Source organism: Brachyhypopomus gauderio, chromosome 1 (assembly GCF_052324685.1).
Source record: "Brachyhypopomus gauderio isolate BG-103 chromosome 1, BGAUD_0.2, whole genome shotgun sequence".
Lineage (NCBI taxonomy): Eukaryota > Metazoa > Chordata > Actinopteri > Gymnotiformes > Hypopomidae > Brachyhypopomus > Brachyhypopomus gauderio.
In genome coordinates, this window is record NC_135211.1 from 27,600,855 (window position 1) to 27,626,002 (window position 25,148).

General features: G+C 48.2%; 1 protein-coding gene across 3 annotated transcripts in view; it reads right to left on the reverse strand.

The window, feature by feature from the left end:
• Nucleotides 1-4,384: 4,384 nt before the first annotated feature.
• foxj3 (forkhead box J3) overlaps nucleotides 4,385-25,148 on the reverse strand; it is a 79,233-nt gene continuing 58,469 nt past the window's right edge. The window contains exons 5-12 of one of the 3 annotated variants that reach the window (XM_077007370.1): nucleotides 23,669-23,770; nucleotides 19,268-19,399; nucleotides 15,800-15,974; nucleotides 13,915-14,484; nucleotides 13,439-13,540; nucleotides 10,714-10,905; nucleotides 8,765-8,866; nucleotides 4,385-8,510 (exon numbers count right to left, since the gene is read on the reverse strand). In XM_077007370.1, the coding sequence (XP_076863485.1) occupies nucleotides 8,398-8,510; nucleotides 8,765-8,866; nucleotides 10,714-10,905; nucleotides 13,439-13,540; nucleotides 13,915-14,484; nucleotides 15,800-15,974; nucleotides 19,268-19,399; nucleotides 23,669-23,770 (1,488 nt within the window). In that variant the 3' untranslated portion in view covers nucleotides 4,385-8,397. The other 2 variants (XM_077007379.1, XM_077007385.1) reach the window with 2 other exon arrangements.

Genomic DNA, 25,148 nt, shown 5'->3' on the forward strand with positions numbered 1-25,148 from the left:
ACAGATTCAGATTATGGTGCGTCTGAAGCAATTAGTGTAATTCCACCAGAATAGCTGTTCTAAGATAGCTTAACCTATACATACATGACATGAATAAAACATGGGGACTGTATATGAAATAATGTTAGAAGCAAGTGATTGAATGTAAAACATTCACCAGAACCACCATATTTTCCTTGACCCAAATCCCACCTCACTGAAAGATGGTGAATAAGGACAAAAGCTACATCTGCGTTGGGTCCTCAGATGGTGTTCTCTACTGATTTTGTGTGCAAGAGTTAGAGCTGGGCGATTAATCGATATTATCTATTAATTTGAATTTACAGTTAAGGACGATGTGTTTTTAAGAAAATCGATTTTCTGATATTTAATTTTCCCGTAGGCTCCTGTAGTTCAGTGAGTTTAGCACCTCCCACCCATCCACCCTCAACACACACACACACACACACACAAACATGACGGCGGAGTTGTGCCCAAGAAAAGAGCAACTAGCTCCGTGATCTGGAGTTGGTTCGGTTTTGCGGCGTCAGACAGACCAAACAAGTCCTCGCTGTAAGGCATCGGCGCAGATGGAAATTCTGAAGTGAGGGGGACCAAGCTGTACAATATATACGTTTATGCTTGTAGATTCTAGATTTCGGATGGGGTCAATATAAATCTGGAGGGGACATGTCCCCAGTGCCATCTGCGCCCCTGCTGTAAGGTGTGTTTGAAACCGATAGAAGGAGAGAGCGAAGAGTACTATTGTTCAGTTGCGTTGTGAATAAAGTTTCCCTCCGCGGGATATTTTGGATTAAACAGTTTCTGCCTCGGTTACCGAACCCGCTTCAATGGATTATACTTTCGCGAGTGACCGTAGCGCGCGGCTCCGCACACCTCGCGCACCTCGCGAGTGTGTAAAATGGAGACAAATTAAGTATTATATCGCGATCCATTCTTAGTGTTGACTTGTAACTCCCGCGGTGGCCCAACTCAAAAGTAGCCCAAAAAATTTTTTTTGGCCCAGAATTTTTACCCGCGACTGGATTTTCAAACAAGCCCAATTTGGCGTGAAAACGCGAACCTGGCAACTATGGTAGTATAAAGTATAAACTGTGATAGTATAAAGAAACACCCCTCAAAAACAGGGGAAGGAACATTTACCTGACGAATTTTAATGTTACATTGTGTTTCAGGTTTGAAAAGTGCTGGAATTTAGGCTAAAGTGAGGGCAGCCCTGTTCTTAATCAGAATGTAGACAGCGTGACTGTCAGTACGCAACATGCAAGAATTGTTAAATTGTATTTGCTTTCCATTTTATTAAAAAGGGCACCAAATTATTTATATCTATTTATTTTTTAAGGGTGTGTTTTATTTATTTATTTTAAGTTTGAGGTTGCATTGTGTCAGTGCTTAAACTAGGTTGGAGAAAGCCTTCTAAAAGTTACTGAATGTTCTCACTTGTTTACAATTGTTTTTTGCTTGTTTCTGGTTGCACTTTAACCCCAAAGGGGAAATTTAAGTGAAAAATAAATTAAAACGTTTTTTAACCATTCCTTTATCATCTGTAGTTTTTTAGTAGAGGAAAATAAATCTATTAAAATCAAAAATCGGATTAAAAAACAAATTAATCGAAGATTTTTTTGGAGGGCCATATCGCCCAGCTCTAGCAAGAGGGTCAGCATCCACTGAACAGGCCTCCTCCTCAGTAGTTCCATCAAGGTCATTTTCCTCCTCCGTCTGATCCAGTGAGTGCAGGGTGGTCTCAGCATCCTCAGTCTGAGCATGTTACTTTGTGGTAAATTTGATAGACTTGGCATCCACTGGGACAGTAAGGACCGATTTTACAGATGCAACAGCAGATAAAGCTTCAGATCCTAGTTCTTCAGATCCTAGTTTCTTCAGATCCTAGTTCTTCAGATCCTAGTTCTTCAGATCCTAGTTTCTTCAGATCCTAGTTTCTTCAGATCCTAGTTCTTCAGATCCTAGTTCTTCAGATCCTAGTTTCTTCAGATCCTAGTTTCTTCAGATCCTAGTTTCTTCAGATCCTAGTTTCTTTAGATCCTAGTTCTTCAGATCCTAGTTCTTCAGATCCTAGTTTCTTTAGATCCTAGTTCTTCAGATCCTAGTTTCTTTAGATCCTAGTTTCTTCAGATCCTAGTTCTTCAGATCCTAGTTTCTTTAGATCCTAGTTTCTTCAGATCCTAGTTCTTCAGATCCTAGTTTCTTCAGGTTCTTTCAAGTTCTACATGAGTAACCTCAACACAAGGGTCAATAGGAGTCATCTCCTGTGGGTCAGTTTTTCCAGTGGCCGGAGCCTTTGCCTTGGTTGACTGGGACAACACCTGGGGCAAGTTCACCGGTAGTTTTAGAAATGGATACATCAGGGGCAAATTCTACAGGCGTTGGTAGACATGGGACACCATCAGAAGAGGACCTGCTTGGGATGCAAGATTCAGCAAGCGTGTAATTACACTCACACACGAATGTGGAGACATAAACAAAGGGAACAATTTTGATGACACTTTTTATTTAGCATGTGAAGCATGGTTTATTGAAATGTTTAAAACTATTTCAGGTTATTGTTATGATCTTTGTTAACAGTTGACTGGATATGACACTGTAACGTATTCTATTATCTCTATTATAATAAATTGCACACCTCTCTGCAGTCGTGGAGGGGAAGAGCTTGAGTGATAGGATCAGGTAATAAAACTGTCAGCGGGGGTTATCAAATGCACAGTAACGTATACAAGATCAAGAGTGTGAGCTGTGTTCATCTTGCTTCCACTGTCATATAATGATGTTTGAGCAGGGAAACAAGTTGAGTCGAAGTCCCTGCGCTCTTCAGTAACTGGCATAGAAGTCAGCAGTCTGAAGATTTCGATTCTTTAGATTTAGTGCAACCACATATCTGGGATGTTGTTCATCACCTGCATGTGAACACCATATATTAATTACTCTCTGGAGAAAAGGTTCAGACTATTTGTAACACAGACTGACAGGACATATGGTTTTCAGCAGACCATAAAGAAGAAGTATCGTGTCAGTCTGGGCTGGCCTTGTAAATGCAGAGGGAATAGACACTTTATAAAGCATGTCTGCCTGCTGACAGTGCTGTTTATTTAGTCAGCTGTGACGCCAGCCCTCATTTCTGTCTCACGGTTTATCTGGATACCATGCCACGTTAGCTGTACCACACTTAAAAATGGCAACATCAGTTCAGGTGACGTGAGGGCATTGGTCAGACTCCATCCACTGCTCCAGAGCCTCCCACCATGGCCTGTTTCCCAACTCCACTCTCACGCCATCTGGCAGACTCCCCCAGCTCCCATGAAGGTGTCCTCAGCTCCGTTTGGAGATGTGGGCTTTGATGACAGTGTCTGTAATCCTAACCAAATGGACTTCTCGGATAAATAAACATTGTACATGACTTCGCGCCAACTTTGCCTATGACCGTAAAGGTTGGTCGGTGATCTGAGAGGGCTACAGGAGAAGATGAAAGATGTTCTCAAGGCTCAGGTCATATTCATAGGTGAGTATACTGCAGAGATCCTGACCACCCTCACCAGTAGACATGCAACCCAAAACATCCAACCCACTGTCTCCCTTCTATCAACTTGAGGATCTCCAGATGCTGTTTGATCATGGCTGCTGGTTCTCAGGACTAGCACCCTAGGACCACAGATCATCCAAGGGAGCAGAATAAGAGCATGCCACCCTTCTCCAGGCTGCCCAAGCAGTCCGAGGCTGCAGGCTGTGATGGAGAGGCCCCCCAGGCTGGAGGTTTGATCCACAAAAAGTCAAAAAGGTTCAGGCCCACGTCCAAGCCGAGTGTTGGGTGAGGAAGAGCACCAGTGCATTCACTCAGACCAGAGCGAAGCCCAAGAGGGTGGAGACACAAGACCCACTGGACGTCCATCTCCTCCACCTGCTCAGTAGCTGTGAGGCCGTTTTCCCACTTCACCATGCTGCTTACACAACACTACATGACTGAAAACATCACTGTGCTTGTGAGAAAACAACTCTAGTCAGGACTGAACTTTCACTACCTCGTTGCCCAAGATTTGTGCACACAACCAGAAACATTTACATCTTTAGTTGGGTTCCTTTCATCTTGTATTTCGTCATATGTTGCTGTTTACTATTCATACTAAAATTAAACTAGATTGTCATTTTGCAATAAAAGAAATACATATTTAATAAATACATATATTTGTTCCAAAGAAACAAAATCCTGAATACAAAACCTTTTTGTCAGCTCTGGTCAGTATGTAGTGAGAATATGTAATTAGGCAGTATGTCCCTGTTCACTCAAAAAAATTAATAATTTCTAGACACTTAATAATTAAGACTAAACATATACAGAGTGTCATGAAAATAACTGCACGACCACAAACACGTCCACAGTGAAGTTAACATGTTTTATTTCTTTAAGTGCCATTCATGCATATGGGGGCAAGGGTACTGACAATCCTAATGACACTTCAGAGATATGTTACAGCACAAAACCGATACAAAGAGTCGCTGTGTCATTTTGTTGGACAGCAAAAGTAATAAACCGTGCAATAAACAAACAAAAATAAACCAAAAAAGGGGGGGAAATAAAAGAAACAACAAATACGAGAAATGACACGGACAAAGCGAACAGAAAACAAAGATTAAAATATAATATAAACATTAATACATTTAATGTTGAACCATAGTACAGATAAAAGGTAGTGTCACACAAAAAGCCAACGCATTTTCATCACATATATACAATATAGATATTTACATACTGTATCACCCTTGGATTGGACAATAACAAAATACTCTGGTTTTACTCCCTCTTCTTTTATTGGTTATCCCAAGCCCTTGCCCCCACCCCGACCCGCCCACCCTAACCCGAGGAAAAATGGACAATTGAAAAGACATTTATTTACAATAAGCACAACACCACACCAACAATGAATAAAACAGGCCTCATATACCAGAACGTGTTGGCAGTTTCTCACCCTTAAATGTAACAAGGCGTCTCCCTCAGTCCCGTATGTAGTAATCTCTCTGGCAGCTGCACCTCCAACTTGGGGATGGACAATGGAATCGTCTCTAATCAAGTCACAACTTTCACACAACACACACAATTGGAGAGAGTAACTTTTTCTGTTTAAATGAGAACTAATGTGTCCCCTCCCTCAGCCTGCTAGCACACGTCCCTCCACACCTATGAAGAAAAACAGACTGCTGCCTTTAAATCTCACGCACACACAAACCCACATATATGTGTGTATACACACACACACACACACACACACACACACACACACACACACACGGTATCCATGGCATTTTTGCCATCTTAAACAATCAGTTGTGGGCAGCAGAGTGGAGCAAACAACCTAGTAGAGGGGTGTTGAGGGCAAAAGGTCAAGGCCACACGTGCCGAGACGGGACATGCAGTTGTGCTTCAAAATTCTCCTTTTCAAATCGCTCAAATGACAAAGCAAGCAGTGCGAAGATCTTTCAGTATTACGATTTGATGACCATCAGATAAACGGGAGGTTCATTATTACAAACAATATTTCAGAAAGGCAGGATGAGATGAGAATAGGGATTATGGATAGATATCCACTTCAACAAACAATAAGGACACTGGAAAATAATAAAAAAAGCAAAGAAAGTCTCTGAACTGTCCAACATGGAATATAAGTAAAGGATGCATAAACATCGTCTACAGGATCATCTCTGACTGCTTTGTAGCTTTCAAATTTTATGTGCAGACCACATGATAAAATGCTGGACAGAAAACTGTGTTCCACTTTGAAAGCAGGGCTCTAAACATTACATTGTAAAAATATTCAATTAGAAAAGGTAATATAGGTATACTCAGTGTTTTCCCCCAAAACAATCATGATAAAATAGTGAGCTTGGCATCAATTAACTAATGAAATTATTGTGGTCAAACATTACAATGGTTTTGACAGCCAGAGGTGTAAATTTCAAGTTCAAAATGTCCTGCCATAATATTTTATCTTATTAAATCACAAAGCTTGTTTCACGAATGATTTCTACCTGCTGGTTTGGGCCAAGTAGCATATTCATGCAGCTGGACCAAAGTCCTGTAGAGTACTCTCTCCCCTGTGAAGGTGAACTCCACAGCTCTGCTGATGACCAGTGGACATGGAGGTCTGCAGTAGGCACCAACCCTGATGGCGGTTTGAGGGGATACAAGGACCCCTCTGATGGGTCCACCATGAAGAGGACTTGTCCGTGTTCTTAATCCAAGTAGCAATCCTTTCATCCCGATACGCATTTCTACACATACCAGGTTCTTAACCTACGATATCATGGTCTCTAGGATTTATTACCCTATTATACAACGCAGAACACAAGCAACAATACTCAGTGTGTAGATTCTGTAATACTGAAATACAAAGCATGATTGTCAATAGGCCATAGTCATGATAACTTATCAAAATATTAAAATATCAATGTGCAATTGCAATTACAGGAGGTTAATTTAATATAGGAAAAAAATAAGCTGTTACTTTGGGCAGGATCAGAATCAGAGAACAGAGGTGTTGGACACGGATGGACAGGAAGGATCTTTAAAGGTGGCGACACGAACATCTGAAACTCTCCATCCTTTCAGCTATGGCTTGTCTTTACATTTAAGCTGCTTCTGCACTGTACACAGTGATCTGTCCATAGGGCTCCAGCAGTACCGTCCCCTCAAACCCCGCCCACGCCTCTAATCTCTCTAGGCCCCGCCTCACACCCATCAGCTTTGTGCTCATTGGTAGAAATGATTGCGATCATAATAAACAGCCCCCCAAAAAACAAAAGGAAACAATATTGCACCACACACCATATGCTGCAGCTGATAACCTGTGAATGGCTCCTAATCAAACGAAAGGCGGCAGGGTTTCAGGCCACATGGCGTCACTCTGATCACGACCACCACCCAGTCAATCTCCAGCTCTCTGTCTCAAGAGCTTCTCTCACTCCACAGCAGTTGAGGTGAAAGTGCAACTTTTCATGCAATGCTGTTCCAATGTAAACAGTCAAGACATCAGTTCCCAATGTTAATATCCTCTCTAGCTATTCCAATTCTCCCAAAATTTGTACTAAAATCATCCAGCAAGGTGCCCTTAGTTCAACACCATTACTGGAGAAGTCACTCAGCACAGAGTTTCATACTGTCTGGCACAGGAGTATAAAATAGAGGACTTTTATTGGTGCGATCCATTTAGCAAGCGTGCTATGACACACCTTCCCCTGACCCCGCCCAGCGTGAGTGATGGACAGCAGGCGGTTTCCTCGCCCACACTGGGCTCTCCAAGACCATGCCTCCAGTTCCCATGCCGATGGACCATAGCTCTTAAGTGACACACCAAGACAAGTGCAGCAGCCGACAGTGTGGCAGAGGAACAGCAGCTAAAGACTGTTCAAAAAAACACAAACACGGGAACACTGATGAAGCAAACAGAAATGAACGTGATCCGCCAAACGTGATGTCTGAACCGACATCCTGATGCACCATTTCCTGCCATTTAAAATAAAAACTATTAAGAGAGTCTGATACATTGTCACCGGCAAAGATACACAGGATCAAATACTGCAGGTAATGTGGGTAAATTTACAAATGTCTTATGAGCCATGCCGATCGCCTAGAAGACAGTGAATGACCATTTTGCTAGTGGAGAGATCAGAGTCAGGTGCTTGGCGACGTTTGTACACGCGGCAGAGTGAAGGCCCAACTGGTGTGTCAGAGCACCGAAGTCCATAGAGAGGGGTAGGGCCGCTGCATCACATGACCTTGTCACATGACCTCAATAAAAGCTGGTCTGCTGTGCAAGAGGTGGCCTGAGGGGGACGTCATCACGAATGAGGGCTGGGAGGTGCGGAGAGGCCGATACCACAGATGCAACAGGGGAGAGCACGCCAAACACGTCACTCAGAAACCAAACAAAAATAAAAACAGAACCGTTGTCGTCGTCACACAACAGTAAAAAGGCAGGAGGGAGACTTGCAGAAAGGCAGGTGGTCAGGACACAACGGGAGCTTGAGGGAAGGGTTACATTTAACACGAACATCAGCTCATTGTTCCTCGGACAAGAACAAAGCAATCACTTACACGTGTCCTAGTAAACGTGATTGTCTTCAAAGTCACTTATTTTTATATATATTTTTTTGTTTGTTTTCTTTTTGTCTCGTTTCCTAAAAACATCATGACAACAGTCTCTTTCAGCTCATAATAACGAGCCCTGCACTTTTATGCAGCGGCCTGTTCCAAACCGACTCCTGTGGAGGGGGGGCGGTGCAGACAGCTGGGGGTCTAGCCCTCACTCTCTCCCTCCCTCCCACACACACACCCGGCTCCTCCCACACACACACGGCTCCTCCTGCGTGTGACTCTCTCGTGCATGCGCGGGGTTAGACGATAGAGTCCCAGTCGAAGTCGTCTTGGATGTCGTCAGCGGGCATGCGGCGCATCTGGAAGTTCGGGGTGGGCATCATGTGCTGCTGGTTCATCTGGGCATGGTGGCCTGGAAGTGACAAACAAGGGCTGAGAGTGAACACGTGCAAACACACACACACGCACGAGCACACTCTCCAACCGCGTGCATTTACACCTACACTGTAGAACCATATGGACATGTAGAACACAATGAAATGGTGAACATTAACACTGTGATGTGGTAACACCACAGAAGAGGCAGCACACACACACACACACAGAGGCATCACACACACACACACACACACACACACACACACACACACACACACACACGTTCACCTGTCATGGTGCTGCTCGCGCTGCTCATGGGGGGCATGTGTGGATAGCCGGGAGGACCCATCATAGACGACATGCTCTGCCTCGTCTCCATGTACATGTTTCCTGGAGAGAAACAAACAAACAAAAACATCTCTGTCATTACCATCAAAAGGACTCACAAATGATCGACAAAAAGATAGCTATATTTTTTACTCTTAAAGTTTAGTGTACACGATCCAGCTTTGTTTATGGCATGGAGCTGATTTATGGCATGGAGCTTAAATCCAAGCGACAATTATGACTGAATACAACTCAAGCAATTAAAAGTTGAGGGGCCCAATAGTCACAAATCAGCAGCGCTCAGTCTTGGTCAGGAACGGTTTACCAGTGAAAGACCCCGTTTAGTCCAGCACTAGACTATATCCAGTGAATGTCCAGCACTAGACTATATCCAGTGAATGTCCAGCACTAGACTATATCCAGTGAATATCCATGAACAGGTGAGGGTAAGTACCTGTACTGAGGGTAAGTATACACTGTACTGAATGTAAGTGTACACTGTAGTGAAGGCAAGTACCTGTACTGCAGGTAAGTACAGTGGTACCTCGACATACGAGTTTAATTCGTTCCAGACCCGAGCTCGTAAGTAGATCAACTCGTATCTCGAACGAATTTTCCCCATATGAATTAATGTAAATAATTCTAATTGGTTCCAGCCCTCAAAAAAAGTCCCAAAGTTAGCCTAAATTATGAAATTAATTAATAAATGTACATGCAACACGTATAAATAAACAATAAAGTAAACAATGAAAAGAGAAATGTACAAAATACAATAAGTACAATACAATCGTACAAATGGTGGATGTACTGCGGTCGAACATCCTCGCAAGTTCAATAACACAAGTTTCTTTATCGTGTAAATTAATTATCTCCTGCTTCGTTTCTATGGATATCATCCTCCTCTTCTTCTCAGCGGCCTTTCCACTTGCGGATACTTTTTTGAGACCCATGATGCACACAAAAAGTTCAGATTAAAATATACACTCGCTCGCTCTAAACAATGACACGACCGAGACGAGACTTTGTTTTGCGCGCTAACTGTGCGTTCACACCGAAAGCGATAAAATCGCTCTCCGTCGCCGAGTCGCCAGCATCGCGTCGCATGGGGTCCAACATCACGCCCGCATGCAGCACGTGACAGATATGCAAATCACGTTTTTAAAGCAGGACGCAGCATTTATTTATTTTAATCTATTGATGACAGGACACACGATTATAAAACAGTGCGTGTATAAAACAGTGTATAAAACACATATAGTATATAAACCTATACTATAGTATATAAACCTATACCTATTATAGTATTTTACTTTTTACCCCAGACCCGAAGATCAAACAGGAATAAAAAAATCATAACCAATAATAGGGTATATGCTAATTTATTGCAGATGTTTTTTAACAAATGAACAGTATTCCCTCCAAAAATAAACATTTTGTACTGTAAATAAACAGGGACACATCGGGCGGGACATCCAGAGACAGCCACTATCATATGGGCAATCGGAACAAATAATCAGTAGGAACCAAAGTCACAGGTGCGGTTTCGGAGGAGAGTGCAAACATACTTTCTGATTGGTAGTCGCCGCCGCGCGTCACTGCTCATTTGCATAAAGTTGAGCCAAGCTCAACTTGTTCGCGTCGCTCGATTCGCTCACTTTGCGTCGCGCCGCTCACGGTCGCGTCGCGTCGCTGGGTGTCGCTCACTCTCATTGAAAATGAATGACTTCCGGTCGCCGTGTCGCTTTCGGTGTGAACGCACAGTAACACGTTCTACTAGCTGTAGTATCCTGAAGCTCGTCTCGTATCCTGAATTTGAGCTCGGGTGTCGAACAGGAAGTTCGCTCGCGTCGCGACTCGTAACTTGGAATACTCGTATGTGGAGCAGCTCGTATGTCGAGGTACCACTGTACCTGTACTGATGTGCTGGCTGGGCTTGCTGGGATGCATGGAGCCGTGACACACAGGTGTCTGCACTGCTCCTTGTGGCTGGATGACCCCAGTGCGGGCAAAGAACTGGTTGATTGATGAGCAGAGGTCCGCAATCTGGGTAGGCTCCAGGGACCAGTTATTAAGCTCAGCCTGCCTCATGCTCTCTCTCAGTCCTAGACAGGCAAGACAACAACACGTCATCACCACAAGACAACAGCAAGCTATGCATGCTCCATCCTAGCTATGGCAAGCAGCGAGGACCAATCTGTAGTTCCAATTTTCATTGTACATGCCATGTAAACAACTCACAGAACTGAGGCACCTTGTGCAGAACAAACATTAAATGCCACAAGGCGGTCAAACATGTTTTTTATCCTTGTTAAAATTATTTAATTTTGCAAGTAACCTTTCCTTGTGATATCTAATTAAACTCCACTTTGTAATTTTTTTTAAAACATAATTGGATAAAGCTGTTGACCCACACAACACACAATGTGAAGTAATTAAACTTCTACAAAGGCAAGGCTCTTTTCAGAGGTTTTTCAATTCTACTGTACATCTATACTATACTTCTATACAGTACTATTTATGTACTATTATAAAGATGATAGTTTTTATATACATTTATATTTACATTTATGGCATTTGGCAGACGCCCTTATCCAGAGCGACTTACATTTTTATCTCATTTTTTTATACAAGTGAGCAATTGAGGGTTAAGGGCCTTGCTCAGGGGCACCTCAGTCATGGCCTGGGGATCGAACCTGCGACCCTCCGGTCACAAGACCAGTTCCCTAACCGCTAGGCCATGACTGCCCTTATATATACACATCTTTTACTCAAAGACCCTTTGCTGCACTCATTAACTTCCTTTGGTGATCATGCCCCCCCACACACACACACTAGGGCTGAACGATTTTGGAAAATAATCTAATTGCAATTTTTTATCTATAAATTGCGATTGCGATTTAAAATCGGGGGTAAAATGGACCCGATTGCGGGGTAAAATGGACTAAATTTAAGTATTATATCGTGATCGATCGATCGCCTGTGGTTGGCGCCAGAGCGAACTAGTAACTTTTTAGTCTAAGACGCTCAATGCGTGAGAGTTGGCAACACTGCAGGCAGAGCCGGAGTGGCTAATCGGGAGATTCGGGAGGATTCCCGATGGGCCGGCTCATGTCAATCTCTAGTTTGGGCCGATTGGGAGGGAAAAATAATTTTGGGCCGAATTTGGACATGAATCTCCCGGGCTGAAAAAGTGACCCACTCCGGCCCTGCCTGCAGGTATAGCAACTTGGCTAAAATATGTGCGTGAGTGCATTTGGTAGCGCATATCCAGTGTGTTTAACAAAGCCATGAAGCCGGGCTTGTTCACTAATATTAACGGGCATAATGTATTTCACTATGAACTCCGTTACTGCCCGAGTTATTTCAGCGTGCCGCTTCAAATTATATCCATAAGGAGTTACACTTTCAAACGGGTCGGTCAGTGACAGGGTTGCCAACTTTTGACATTCGCTTGGAGTGAGATTTGAACCTGGAGGAGGTGGCGAGTGTAAATTGCTGAGCGGGGTGGCGAATGTAAAATGGACACAAATTAAGTGTTTTATCGCAATCTGTCGATCGCCGGTGATTGGCGCCAGAGCAAACTAGTAACTCATTAAATCATAGATGTGGATCAGAGGTAAACAAACTGGTTTTTTTTTCGGCGTGAGATATCAGAAGTGTGGCGTGAGAGCGTGTGAAGACGGTCAAATGCGTGTGTCTCACGCTCAATGCGTGAGAGTTGGCAACCCTGCAGTGAACCCTGTCTGCTGTACCGCGGTCAAGCTATCCGCGCTTTTGCGATTCATCCGGCTTTAAATCTTATGGCGCCTATATGCGTGATTTTACGGTATTTCGCTGCTCACCGCATACTAAGGCTGTATAAGCGCAGAGAAACACTTTTACGGCATTTTAGCCTTACAAATATCATATGAGGCTTTGTGGTGTTTTTTAAATGCTGAAGAAGGTTTGTAGTGTTACCTCGCGTCGTAGCGACAGTAGCAAGGCATGTTTTACAGTACCTGACGTTGAGCAGCATCTTTTTAAAAACCAAAGTAATTTCACACAACTGATGTGCTGCCCCTCTTTGGTATTAGACTTTCAGTTGTGTCAGCTTCTGTCGAGCCTGAAGCCATTGTGCAACAAGTTAAAGTGCGCTGTGTTAACTTCACTTCTCCACCTCCCTGCCTCCTGCTCGGGTTTGCTCCGTTCGTCCTCGGCTCGGCTCGCTCCCAAGTCACGTGACCAGTTTAAATCACAGCCTGTGCGATTAGAGAATCACGTTTTAAAATATCGCGAGATTATCGCAAATGCAATTAATCGTTCAGCCCTAACACACACACACCCCCTGCCTTGCACATCTCACACTCCGTTCAGCTCCGTTTTATCTGAACGGACCCTTTTACAAGAGACATCATCACAAAGCAGCTCCACTTTCTGGAGATCTCCAGACAGAACTGTGTGGGGGTTTTTATTTTTTAAAATAACACTTTTTTTCCCTTTCTTCGCCATCCAGCAGTTCTAAGAGAGCAGTTGCAGACTGAAAGCATGTCGTGCGCAGCAGAGGGCCAGGGCAAGCCGCAACACTGGCTGCCCTTTAAAACAACAAAGAATCAAAGTGGGGAAAGAGCCCGTGCAGGGGTTGCCTAACAACGGCACCTTGAAAGGGGGAGAGGTCCACATCGGCCCAGTTGTAGCTGCTGGCGATGCGACAGCTTTCTTTCAGTGAATCCAGGTTGGGGTACCAGTCGCTAGGCAGACCTGCCGAGGAAGACGGACAGGGGTGAACCGAGGGCGCCACCAACACACCCAACAACTGCGCGGCTCAGGTGGCTTCAGATGAACGCGTTCTCAAGTCTCACCAGCAGGGGGAACCAGAGGCCTCTGCTACGAGGATGTGAAGTCTGCTGTAGTTGCTTTGTTCTTATTAAAGCCAAGAGCATAAATCAGACGGGGATTTACTATCCAGTGCCCCAAAGCTGCCATACAGTTTTTAATCTAAATCAAACGACTTATCAGAACAAGGTTGAATAAATCAGACCGTCAAGGAGACACGGATGTTGAGGACAGTCCGTTGCTGGGAGGAGGGGGTGTCTAATAGAAGAAGGGCACTCAGAGAGGACTTTAACTCTTACCGGTGCTGCAAGACATCTGTTGCTGGCCCGGATGGGGCTGGTGAGAGAGACTCTGGTGCTGGGACTGGCTGGAGTGTTGTGTGTGCTGGGGGTGCTGTGTGTGCTGGGGGTGCTGTGTGTGCTGGGGGTGCTGCGTGTGTTGGTTGTGCTGGCTGTGGGCCTGGTGCTGGGAAGGGTGAGGGCCGTGTGCGGAGTGAGGGTGTTGGGTGTGAGGGTGCGGGCCGTGCTGGGGAAGGTGCTGCCCGTGGGCAGGGTGGGACAGGGGCACCTGGCTGCCACTGTTGGGGATATTGTTGGGGTGTGAGGGGGTGAGACTGCCCTGGTTGCTGTGGGGGTGTGTGAGACTGCTCTGGTTGCTGTGGGGGTGTGTGAGACTGCTCTGGTTGCTGTGGGGGTGTGTGAGACTGCTCTGGTTGCTGTGGGGGTGTGTGAGACTGCTCTGGTTGCTGTGGGGGTGTGTGAGACTGCTCTGGTTGGTGTGGGGGTGGGCGCTGATGGTGTTGGGAGGGGAGTGTTGGTAGGAACAGGATGTGTGACTTTGGGACGACTCCGACGGCATGGCCATCAGACCTGCAGCAAGGCAGGCACACACACACACACACACACACACACACAAAATTAGTATTAGCACTTAGCTTGCATTCACTACATCCCCACACTTACTGACTAGATCCTGAACAATAAAAAAAAAAAAGCAGCTTCTGTCTCTCAACAGCCCCAAACCATGCTTATTCTTAGCAGTGTGTGTGTGTGTGTGTGTGTGTGTGTGTGTGTGTGTGTGTGTGTGTGTGTGTGTGTGTAAGGCGGTGGAGGAGTGGGCACGCCCAGGCCGGCTGGCAGACGGGCAGTGACTCAGCTTCTCTGCCCCTCCACCCTGTGCCTCTCCAGGCATGCGTCTGACATGGCAGCTGTGCCTGCCTACTGCAGGGCTCGCATCAGAGGCACACTGGTGCCCACAACCAGCCGTGTGTGTGGGTACACGCATGTGTGTGCGTTTCTGCATGCCACTCTTAGGAAGCCCAGTGTGGTACACTGCAGCTATTCCAGTGGAGGGCTTTTAAAGCCGTCTCCAGGGCCCGCAAAACTGCAATCGCCAAAGAACACTCATGGGCAGGGTGACAGAGGTGCATCTCTTATCAGCAGAGAAAACCCATTGTCCAAGCGAGCAGAGTACAGAAAGCAATTAGCTGGCAGGCCCCCAGAATAATAATGCGAGCTCATTACCCATTATCAAAGCCAGTGAATTAGCTCAGTGTCTCCAGTGCAGGGGTGTGAAATCCTCTCTCCAGCTTACTGGTGTGCTTTAATTGCCTAAGCTTGTCTGATTACTGGTGTGCTTTAATTGCCTAAGCTTGTCTGACTAAGAGATTTCACTTTTTTATGCGTGTAAAAAGGTAACAGCTTTCAACTAATGAAACATAGATGACAGATTAAAGGAAGGGACCACTCTAAAGACGTTGAGAGCGGAGATGGGGAGAGGCAGCGGGTGGTGTGCTCGCCAGGGGGAGGCCGGGCCAACTCAGCTCTGCAGGTGGCTTCTCAAACGCTTTCTGAGCATCGCTCAATCACAGCTCTGGCGAGGAAGGGTTTCAACACTGCTCAAAAGCTTTTTGTGCTTCCCCACTGAAGCTGGGGCTGCATTTTCGCCATCTCAGGGCAAAAATTCATTTCTGTCAAGCAGACGGCAGAGGCCATTTTCATTACACAGTGTAAAACACTCCATCCTCAACACAATCCAGGGGTGGGAGATGATGAAGCCAATAGATAACAAGAATTTGCATTACATCGTCTCCCCCAAGCGTGTGTAAACACAGAAGGTAAAGTCTGATCTGAGGTCAGTACGGTGAGGTCCAGCTGCATCTGCGTGAATGAGGGCCATGCTCACCCTGCTGGCTGAAGGACTGCTCAAACACAGACTTATAGAGACTGCGGAATGAGGCACTGAGATCTTCGAAGTCGGAGAAGAGGAGTTGCTTGTCCCTGTCGGGGATGCTGTACTGTGTCTGGGGGGGCTGCTGTAGGCTCATGGCCTGGGACACAGGTTCTGGGTGATTGGTCACCTGGGAGAGAGGGAAGGAGAGAGAGAGAGATTAATTAAACTAGGCGATGCACTTATGACGGGACCAGTCCACAGCCCTTCCAAAGCTGAGCTGTAGCAGGCGCTGTAGCCGTGGAGGACCAGAGTGCGTCCCGAAGGCTTCTGCACATCGTGCTCTCCTCCATCTGCGGTGCTCCACCTCCAGATCGTAGAACTGAAGATGAACCCATACGGCCACAGCCAGACTGGGATTCACTACAGCAGAGAGAATCATGTCCAGAACTAAACCAACCTTACTAATCCCTGCTAACCAAGAGCTCGAGATGCACTTATTTCTCAGGACCATCAATGGCCCAATACACAGGAGAGATGCACGTTTCTAAAAGAGCAAAATCAATAACTAAGCTTACAGCAAATGAGTCGTAGAACAAAAATTTCACATGGCTAAACAACAATTACAGCAAACACTTACAGCAAAGACATCTTAACAGAAATATATCCATGTCATTACCGATTTCCAGTAAGGCATTTTTTACAAATGTTACACTAGTGTTCACTGATGTAATTAGCAAAAGATCTAACTTAGGAATAAAGCTATAATGGAGATACTAATATAGTAACTATATGAAGACACCACAGTAATGAAAACTACTAGCACTTAATCTTCAGCTCTGCACCTCACACTGTGCAGCGAGCACAGTTCTGCAGTTCTGTCGGCCTTAAACGTGTGCCGTGTGCGAGCCCAAACTCTCCCTGTGGCGACGTCTCCATGGGTCCACACACACACTTGTGGGCAGTGTTGAAGAGGAATTCTCCTCTGCTTGATCAGAGACACCTTGCCAGCCCAGATAGGCAGATTCACGACAGCAGCAGCCAAAGCTGCAAAACCCGCTAGCACAGTTAGAGCCCAGTTACCGGCCTGTCTGCAGTGCGGTCCCGGGCAGGGCCCAGGGATGGGTCCATTTACATGTGTGACCATGAGTCACAGCCCAGAGCAATACATGCAAATGAAAACAAAGGAAGACAGTCACTGGACTGGAACAGTGGCAATGCCAGCTATGTTAACATGAGAGGGAGCTCAGCTGGGGCTCTGCTGCTACGCTCAACGTCTGCCCAAAACCCACCTGCAGTGAAGGGACATGTGGGGCAATGGTGACCAGATTCACAGAGAATAAAAAGAGTGAATAAAAGAGAGAGAGAAAGAAAGATAGAGGGAGGGAGGGACAGAGAGGGAGGGAGAGAGAGATTATGAAAGAGAGAAAACTTGAGAATGTGAGCAAGAAAGAAGAGAGAGAAGAAGGAGTCGGCATTGTCTGGCCTGCTGTAGTGAATTCATCTGTGTCTGTGCTCGATCAATGCAGAGAGCCTTGAGGCAGGGGTGCGCAGGTCTTTGGGGGAGGACCACAACAAAGGCGGGGGCGTCTCTGGTGGGAGGACTTCAGAGACGGCCGCTCGCTGTAGCCCTGCCCCAGCGGTGTACGCGCCCGCCTTTCATTCCCTTAATCCCACCGCCAGCCAGGCCTGCACACACGCTCCACACCCCACCGGGGCCGCGGGCGTGCGAGGAGCCGTCGGAGAGACGGAACGGCACTCTCCACCACATGGCTACAAAGAGCCTGAAAACCCACCCAGTTCTGCTCGGTGTGAAGTTGGGAAACACCGACGCTGGAAAAACGCAGCGATTTTGAGTGACTGAGGTGGAGGCGGGTGGTAGGGCGTTTGGCAGAGGGAAGGAGGGAGGGAGCAGTCGTAGGGAGCTTGGTGGAGGGAGGGAGGGAGCAGTCGTAGGGAGCTTGGTGGGGGGAGGGAGGGAGCAGGCGTAGGGAGCTTGGTGGGGGGAGGGAGGGAGCAGTCGTAGGGAGCTTGGTGGGGGGAGGGAGGGAGCAGGCGTAGGGAGCTTGGTGGAGGGAGGGAGGGAGCAGTCGTAGGGAGCTTGGTGGAGGGAGGGAGGGAGCAGGCGTAGGGAGCTTGGTGGAGGGAGGGAGGGAGCAGGCGTAGGGAGCTTGGTGGGGGGAGGGAGGGAGCAGGCGTAGGGAGCTTGGTGGGGGGAGGGAGGGAGCAGTCGTAGGGAGCTTGGTGGAGGGAGGGAGGGAGCAGGCGTAGGGAGCTTGGTGGGGGGAGGGAGGGAGCAGGCGTAGGGAGCTTGGTGGAGGGAGGGAGGGAGCAGGCGTAGGGAGCTTGGTGGAGGGAGGGAGGGAGCAGTCGTAGGGAGCTTGGTGGAGGGAGGGAGGGAGCAGGCGTAGGGAGCTTGGTGGAGGGAGGGAGGGAGCAGTCGTAGGGAGCTTGGTGGAGGGAGGGAGGGAGCAGGCGTAGGGAGCTTGGTGGAGGGAGGGAGGGAGCAGGCGTAGGGAGCTTGGTGGAGGGAGGGAGGGAGCAGGCGTAGGGAGCTTGGTGGGGGGAGGGAGGGAGCAGTCGTAGGGAGCTTGGTGGGGGGAGGGAGGGAGCAGGCGTAGGGAGCTTGGTGGGGGGAGGGAGGGAGCAGTCGTAGGGAGCTTGGTGGGGGGAGGGAGGGAGCAGTCGTAGGGAGCTTGGTGGGGGGAGGGAGGGAGCAGTCGTAGGGAGCTTGGTGGGGGGAGGGAGGGAGCAGGCGTAGGGAGCTTGGTGGATGGAGGGAGGGAGCAGGCGTAGGGAGCTTGGTGGGGGGAGGGAGGGAGCAGGCGTAGGGAGCTTGGTGGATGGAGGGAGGGAGCAGGCGTAGGGAGCTTGGCGGAGGGAGGGAGGGAGCAGTCGTAGGGAGCTTGGTGGAGGGAGGGAGGGAGCAGGCGTAGGGAGCTTGGTGGATGGAGGGAGGGAGCAGTCGTAGGGAGCTTGGTGGATGGAGGGAGGGAGCAGTTGTAGGGAGCTTGGTGGGGGGAGGGAGGGAGCAGTCGTAGGGAGCTTGGTGGATGGAGGGAGGGAGCAGGCGTAGGGAGCTTGGTGGAGGGAGGGAGGGAGCAGGCGTAGGGAGCTTGGCGGAGGGAGGGAGGGAGCAGTCGTAGGGAGCTTGGCGGAGGGAGGGAGGGAGCAGTCGTAGGGAGCTTGGCGGAGGGAGGGAGGGAGCAGGCTTAGGGAGCTTGGTGGAGGGAGGGAGGGAGCAGGCGTAGGGAGCTTGGCGGAGGGAGGGAGGGAGCAGTCGTAGGGAGCTTGGCGGAGGGAGGGAGGGAGCAGTCGTAGGGAGCTTGGCGGAGGGAGGGAGGGAGCAGTCGTAGGGAGCTTGGCGGAGGGAGGGAGGGAGCAGTCGTAGGGAGCTTGGTGGATGGAGGGAGGGAGCAGTCGTAGGGAGCTTGGTGGAGGGAGGGAGGGAGTAGTGTTTGAGGGTGTGCGGCTGGGCCATACCGGTGTGTAGCTGTGCACGCTGCTGCCCACGCTGTTCAGGTTGACCGAGGCCATACTCTGGTCAGACAAGCTGTTATTAAGGCTGCTTCTAGGACTGTCACTTCCATCCTGATCTGGGTTGTACAATGCCACCTGAAAACACAATGAACAACAACCATCACCATCATCATCATCATCGAGAAGACTCCAGAGGAATGGAGTTCAGACTACAGACAGCAAGGGCAGAGTGAGGGGAAACGAACAACCTGCAAACCAACAGAAACTTCTGGTTTCTGGGGTCAACAGTGTGTGATGGGTGCAGCTGCTTGGAGTGTTAGCACATCATCTCTGCAGTGGACTGTGTGGAGAGCGTTGGGGTGTGTGGTAAAGATGTGGCAGGTGGGGTCACTCACCAGCCAGAGGCAGAGGCATCAGGCAGGCCAACAAGCTGACCTTCTCGCCCAGAGCCTGAGTACAGTGCAGGGGGCTCGCAGCAAACCTCCTCACTTCAAACAGTAATCCCAATTACCACCAGAACGGCTTTACTCCAAATATGTGCTGCTTAGGAGGAGTGGGGGGTGCTCTGAGGATAACTCAGGCATTTGGAGGGCTGATATGTAAATGATATGTAAATGAACATAATGAGATCCTGAGAGGATAGGCCGAAATGAAGCTTCCTGTTGCAGGAATGGATGAATGGAATTGCAACAATGCTGGCGGTACAACAATGCACGTCACACACACTGCATGTCCCAGCAGCGCACTGTTGGAGAGAGAGGGAGAGAGGGAGGGAGGGGGAGAGAGAGGGAGGGGGAGAGAGAGGGAGGGAGGGAGAGAGGGAGGGAGGGAGAGAGGGAGGGCGTCTGCTGGTGGAGATGGGTGGGTGGGTGTCTTTGTGCATGTGGTGGGTTTGCGTGTGCAAACACTGGAGCACACAGCTGGTCTTTGTTACGTTACTGTCAGCAACAGGAACGCGGCTAAAATCCGGTTTTATACGTCTCTTTGGTTTGAGTAAATGGACAACAGAGTAGAGGGAAATTTAAAGAAAGAAAAGAGAAAGAGAGAGAGAGAGAGAGAGAGAGAGAGAGAGAGAGAGAGAGAACAAGAAAGGTGGCCAAAAAAAAAAAACCCACTAGTCACGTCCTAGTCTCTTACCGAGAATTATCATTCAGGCAGAAAGAATACCTCCCTATCCTATTATTCTCCCATCAAAAGGAGAGCATAATAGATCCAGGCTGCACTGGATGAAGGGGGAGGAGACGATGGTCTGATTTGCATACTACAACCTTTCCCCCCAGCCCTGTGTGGGCCCGCTTCAGTGTTCATTAGAGAGGCTCGCCCACGGAGGCCGAGCGGGCCAGGGGCCGCCGCCACACGCCACCGCTCAACTGTGCGCAAAAACATTCCGTCACAATCAAATGCAGCACGCCACACAAGTGTAAGTATAAATGTTATGAGTAATTAAGTCATAAAAGGAGCCTTTCGCCTTAAACTCTAAGCCACCACGGTCTATTTTCCCCCATAAAGAATGTTGGAAACACACACACACACACTAAACCTGAGCTCCTGAGACTCCAAAATCAACCACCTATCACGGCAGGGCACAGCATGCCCCGGCCACAAAAACAGCGCAGGGCAAACAGGGGAGAAAGGGGCAAATAAATCCCTTCCAAACAGCCGTGAGCCCTCGCAGGTGCAGGAGCAGTGTCAGGCCTATATTTAGCCCTGAACTAAAGTCAGAAGCCAGCCGTGTCTCTTACACAGCAGTATAATCTGCAGCAAGAGACGAGGATTACGAAATCAAAGAGAAATCCACTCAGGTGCCTGAGACAATGGCACGCGCAGCAGAGCAGATCCCCCCCGTCTGGGGTTTTAACAGACGAGGGGAAACAGGAGGGCGTGTGCAGGTAAGGAGCATTAAAACAGAAGACTGCAGATTTCACAGTTTAACCGAAATTCACTGCATTTCTTCCTTTTCTATTATGAGAATATGTATTTGTATCTCATTGTGTTTCCCTTATTGTTGCTAGCTAATAAATTTTGGATCTGAAAAAGATATACATGTTTAATCTATATAATAAAGATATTTATTATATAGAATTATATTTTAATAGCAATTTTTTCTTGCTAAAAAACCAAACAAACCAAACAAAACCACCCCACCCCCCCGAAGTGAGAGCAAGAGGTATAGGGCAGGGTGTGTAGGGCAGGAAGGGTGTGCTAACGGCCCGTGAGCTCAGCAGTGCCCCCTGGTGTTGCCCTCTGCCCTGGCCACTCAGAGCCCTGCTTCCAGAGACCTGCGCTTGCAGGCGGCAAAACCGGAGAAAGAGGCCATTCCTGTGGTTTGGCATGGCTTGGAGAAAGGGGCGTGGCCTTCTCCGGATACAAGCCGCTGCACAAGGAGGCAGGCTGGTTTTCTGCTGATGTCATTCAGCTGGGTGTCTGTGGTCTTTTTACAGCAGCGAGTGGGGGACAGACCCGTGGCTCTCTACCTGAGGGTCAGTCGTACCTCCCCATACAGGTGGGACACGTCACACACACACACACACACTAACAGACCCGTGGCTCTCTACCTGAGGGTCAGTCGTACCTCCCCATACAGGTGGGACACGTCACACACACACACACTAACAGACCCGTGGCTCTCTACCTGAGGGTCAGTCGTACCTCCCCATACAGGTGGGACACGTCACACACACACACACACACTAACAGACCCGTGGCTCTCTACCTGAGGGTCAGTCGTACCTCCCCATACAGGTGGGACACGTCACACACACACACACACACTAACAGACCCGTGGCTCTCTACCTGAGGGTCAGTCGTACCTCCCCATACAGGTGGGACACGTCACACACACACACACTAACAGACCCGTGGCTCTCTACCTGAGGGTCAGTCGTACCTCCCCATACAGGTGGGACAGCTCACACACACACACACTAACAGACCCTAAGGGGCTCTTGTGAAACCGCGCAAGAGCAGAAAAACATTTCTCTGAAGGTACAGAACCAGTTCAGAGACTTAAATGGATAAATCAAATCAAATATTTGTATAGCGCTTTTCACAACACATGTTGTCCAAGTATGCTAACGGTAGTTTTTATTTTATTCTCATGTCATAGAATAACATACATCTTATGTGTATGTAGAATGAATCATAACCATTAGCAGATACATTAGCAGAGTGCACAGTTTGTGGTACAGATAAAGTTTGAAATCCACTGTAGACAGACTTATCGTGATAGTGCACCAATAAAACAGACCGCATGGCCAGAAAACAGGAACCCAAGAGGACACGATAAGAACACGGCTTGTGGTTTTTCTTGCCTGCCAATGCACCATCAGTGCACCATGTTGCTGAAGCTACAGGAAGGAACAAATATCCAATACTGGTTCCTGCAGATCCAGCAACAGAAGCTGTATGAAGCCCTGCTCAAGGAAGCGCTTCCTATTACCCCAATCTACCGTCCACAATCACTCAACGCATGCACACGCGTGTATCCACACACACACACACACACACACACACACACACACACACACACACACACACACACACACACACACACACACACACACATACACATACACATACACATACACATACACATACACATACACATACACACACACACACACACACACACACACACACACACACACACATACACACATACACACATACACACATACACACACCTCCACCAGAACACCATAGTTAATATGAAATCCTGTGGGTTTATAGGCTGGAGTAGATTAATGGCTGCCTGCTGCTGGCTGCCGTAAAAGCCCTCCAGAGAGGGAGGGCCAGGGCAAGCCATGAGCAAAAGGGCTCCAGGTTAAAAGGCCCATTTAAATGTCAGAGTGCTGCACTCTGGGTGCCATTGTGTGTCTCTCCGAGGGCGAGGTGTGAAGGGCAGACGGCGGAGCAGCGCACCTTCACACAGCTCCACCTGCAGCACACGCACACGCCTCGCGCACACCACACGCCAAAATAAAAGTCCAACGTTTACAAGTGCGCTGGGCTGTGTGAGGAGGCTGGACCCAGGGCGCCTGTGGTACAGATGGCGTTTATTTTTGTGCGGGTGTGGAGGCTGCCGGATTTACAGCGGGGGCATGCGGTGCTTTGACTGACTGTGGAGTGACACTGAATTCAATTTCAGCCTTTAAATAGCACAGGAATGGGGTTTGGCTCAATTAACACCTGCATGATTTCAGTGCAAAATTTGGATCGAAATTTCAATTCAAATCAGCATTAAAAAAATCGAAATAAAACAAACTAATGTCTAAGAGACCATGTGTCATCGCCTGCACCACCATTAGCTGGCAGGAGTGGATCTCACCAGGCTAGATGGCAAGTGGCAAATGCAACAGCTGGAGGAGTTTACTAACTAAGGACACCCAGCAGGCTGACACTACCTTGTTAGTCACAGTGTTGATGGCCAGCGTCGGAGAGGCAGTGTCAGAGATGATGCAGTCCATTCCCAGAGACTCTGACTCCAGGCTGTAGGGTGTGGAAGCCTGCAGAGACACCAGAGCTTAAGGTTAAAATGTACCAGCAGCTGGAGGAGAGGAAGGAGAGGGAGGGGGTGAAAATGGGAGGGGGAGAGAGAAAGAGAGGGGGGAGAGAGAAAGAGAGAGGGAGCGAGAAAGAGAGGGGGGGTGACGGAGCAAAAGAGAGAATGAGGAAGGCAGAGTGAGACAGTGAGAGAGAGAGACGGGTGGGGAGACAGGGGAGAGAGAGAGAGAGAGAGAGAGAGAGAGAGAGACGGGTGGGGAGAGAGAGAGAGAGAGAGAGAGAGAGAGAGAGAGAGAGACGGGTGGGGAGACGGGGGAGAGAGAGAGAGAGAGAGAGAGACGGGTGGGGAGATGGGGGAGAGAGAGAGAGAGAGAGAGAGACGGGTGGGGAGACGGGGGAGAGAGAGAGAGAGAGAGAGAGAGACGGGTGGGGAGACGGGGGGGAGAGAGAGAGAGAGAGAGAGAGAGAGAGAGAGAGAGAGACTGTCGCTTTACTGGCAAGACGAGTCTGAGCTCTCGGTGGAAAACGGAGGCGTACAGGCCAAGGAGACCTACAGCACTCTGCAGTACGTTTGATTAGTACACTCTCGAGGGGATGTGACACTACCTTGGTGAATTAAAGTCAAGACAAGTGCGTGCACAGTTAGAAAGAAATAAACAAATAAACACTAATAAAAGTGGTGGTGGTTTGTGTAAGTGTGTGTGAGGGGAGGGGGGCATATGAACAAGAAGAAGAGAGCAACACCTTTATTTAGGTCAAAACTGGAAGTGGAGATGGAGAGAGACAGAGACAGAGAAAACTCCCCATACACTCCCCTCTTGCTGAGGGAGATAACTTGAGCATGCCTGTCTCCCAAAACTGCTTATTATAAGAGGATTGCTAGGCAACAATGCGATTTTTAATTCATGATAAACATAAATGAGATTTTACTAAGTCACAATTTTAAATGTCAGAGACTTAAAAAGAGACAGTAGGAAATAAGACTGTGCACACATGTATATAACACTAACAGAGCATCTCTCTCTCTCTCTCTCTCTCTATTCATTAGGGCAGAGAGATGGAGTCCAATCAGTGGTTTTTGATTGGAGTGATGGGACTACTAGAGTGAGTGGACATGGCCCCTCTCACTGTGTGTGTGTGTGTGTGTGTGTGTGTGTGTGTTGCCCGAGGGCAGAGCAGGGTGGGGAGTGACTGATCCTCTTAGTGAAGCCCACAGCTCTGCATTTTTAACAGGCCCATTGAGGACGACCCTCTGTCTGACCACACACCAAAACGCCTCCAGTGACAAATCACGCACACACAAACGCAGGCGCACGCACATGCACACCCCCCCCCCCTCAAAACAACACCCTCCACTGTGTGCCACAAGACTGAGCTGCA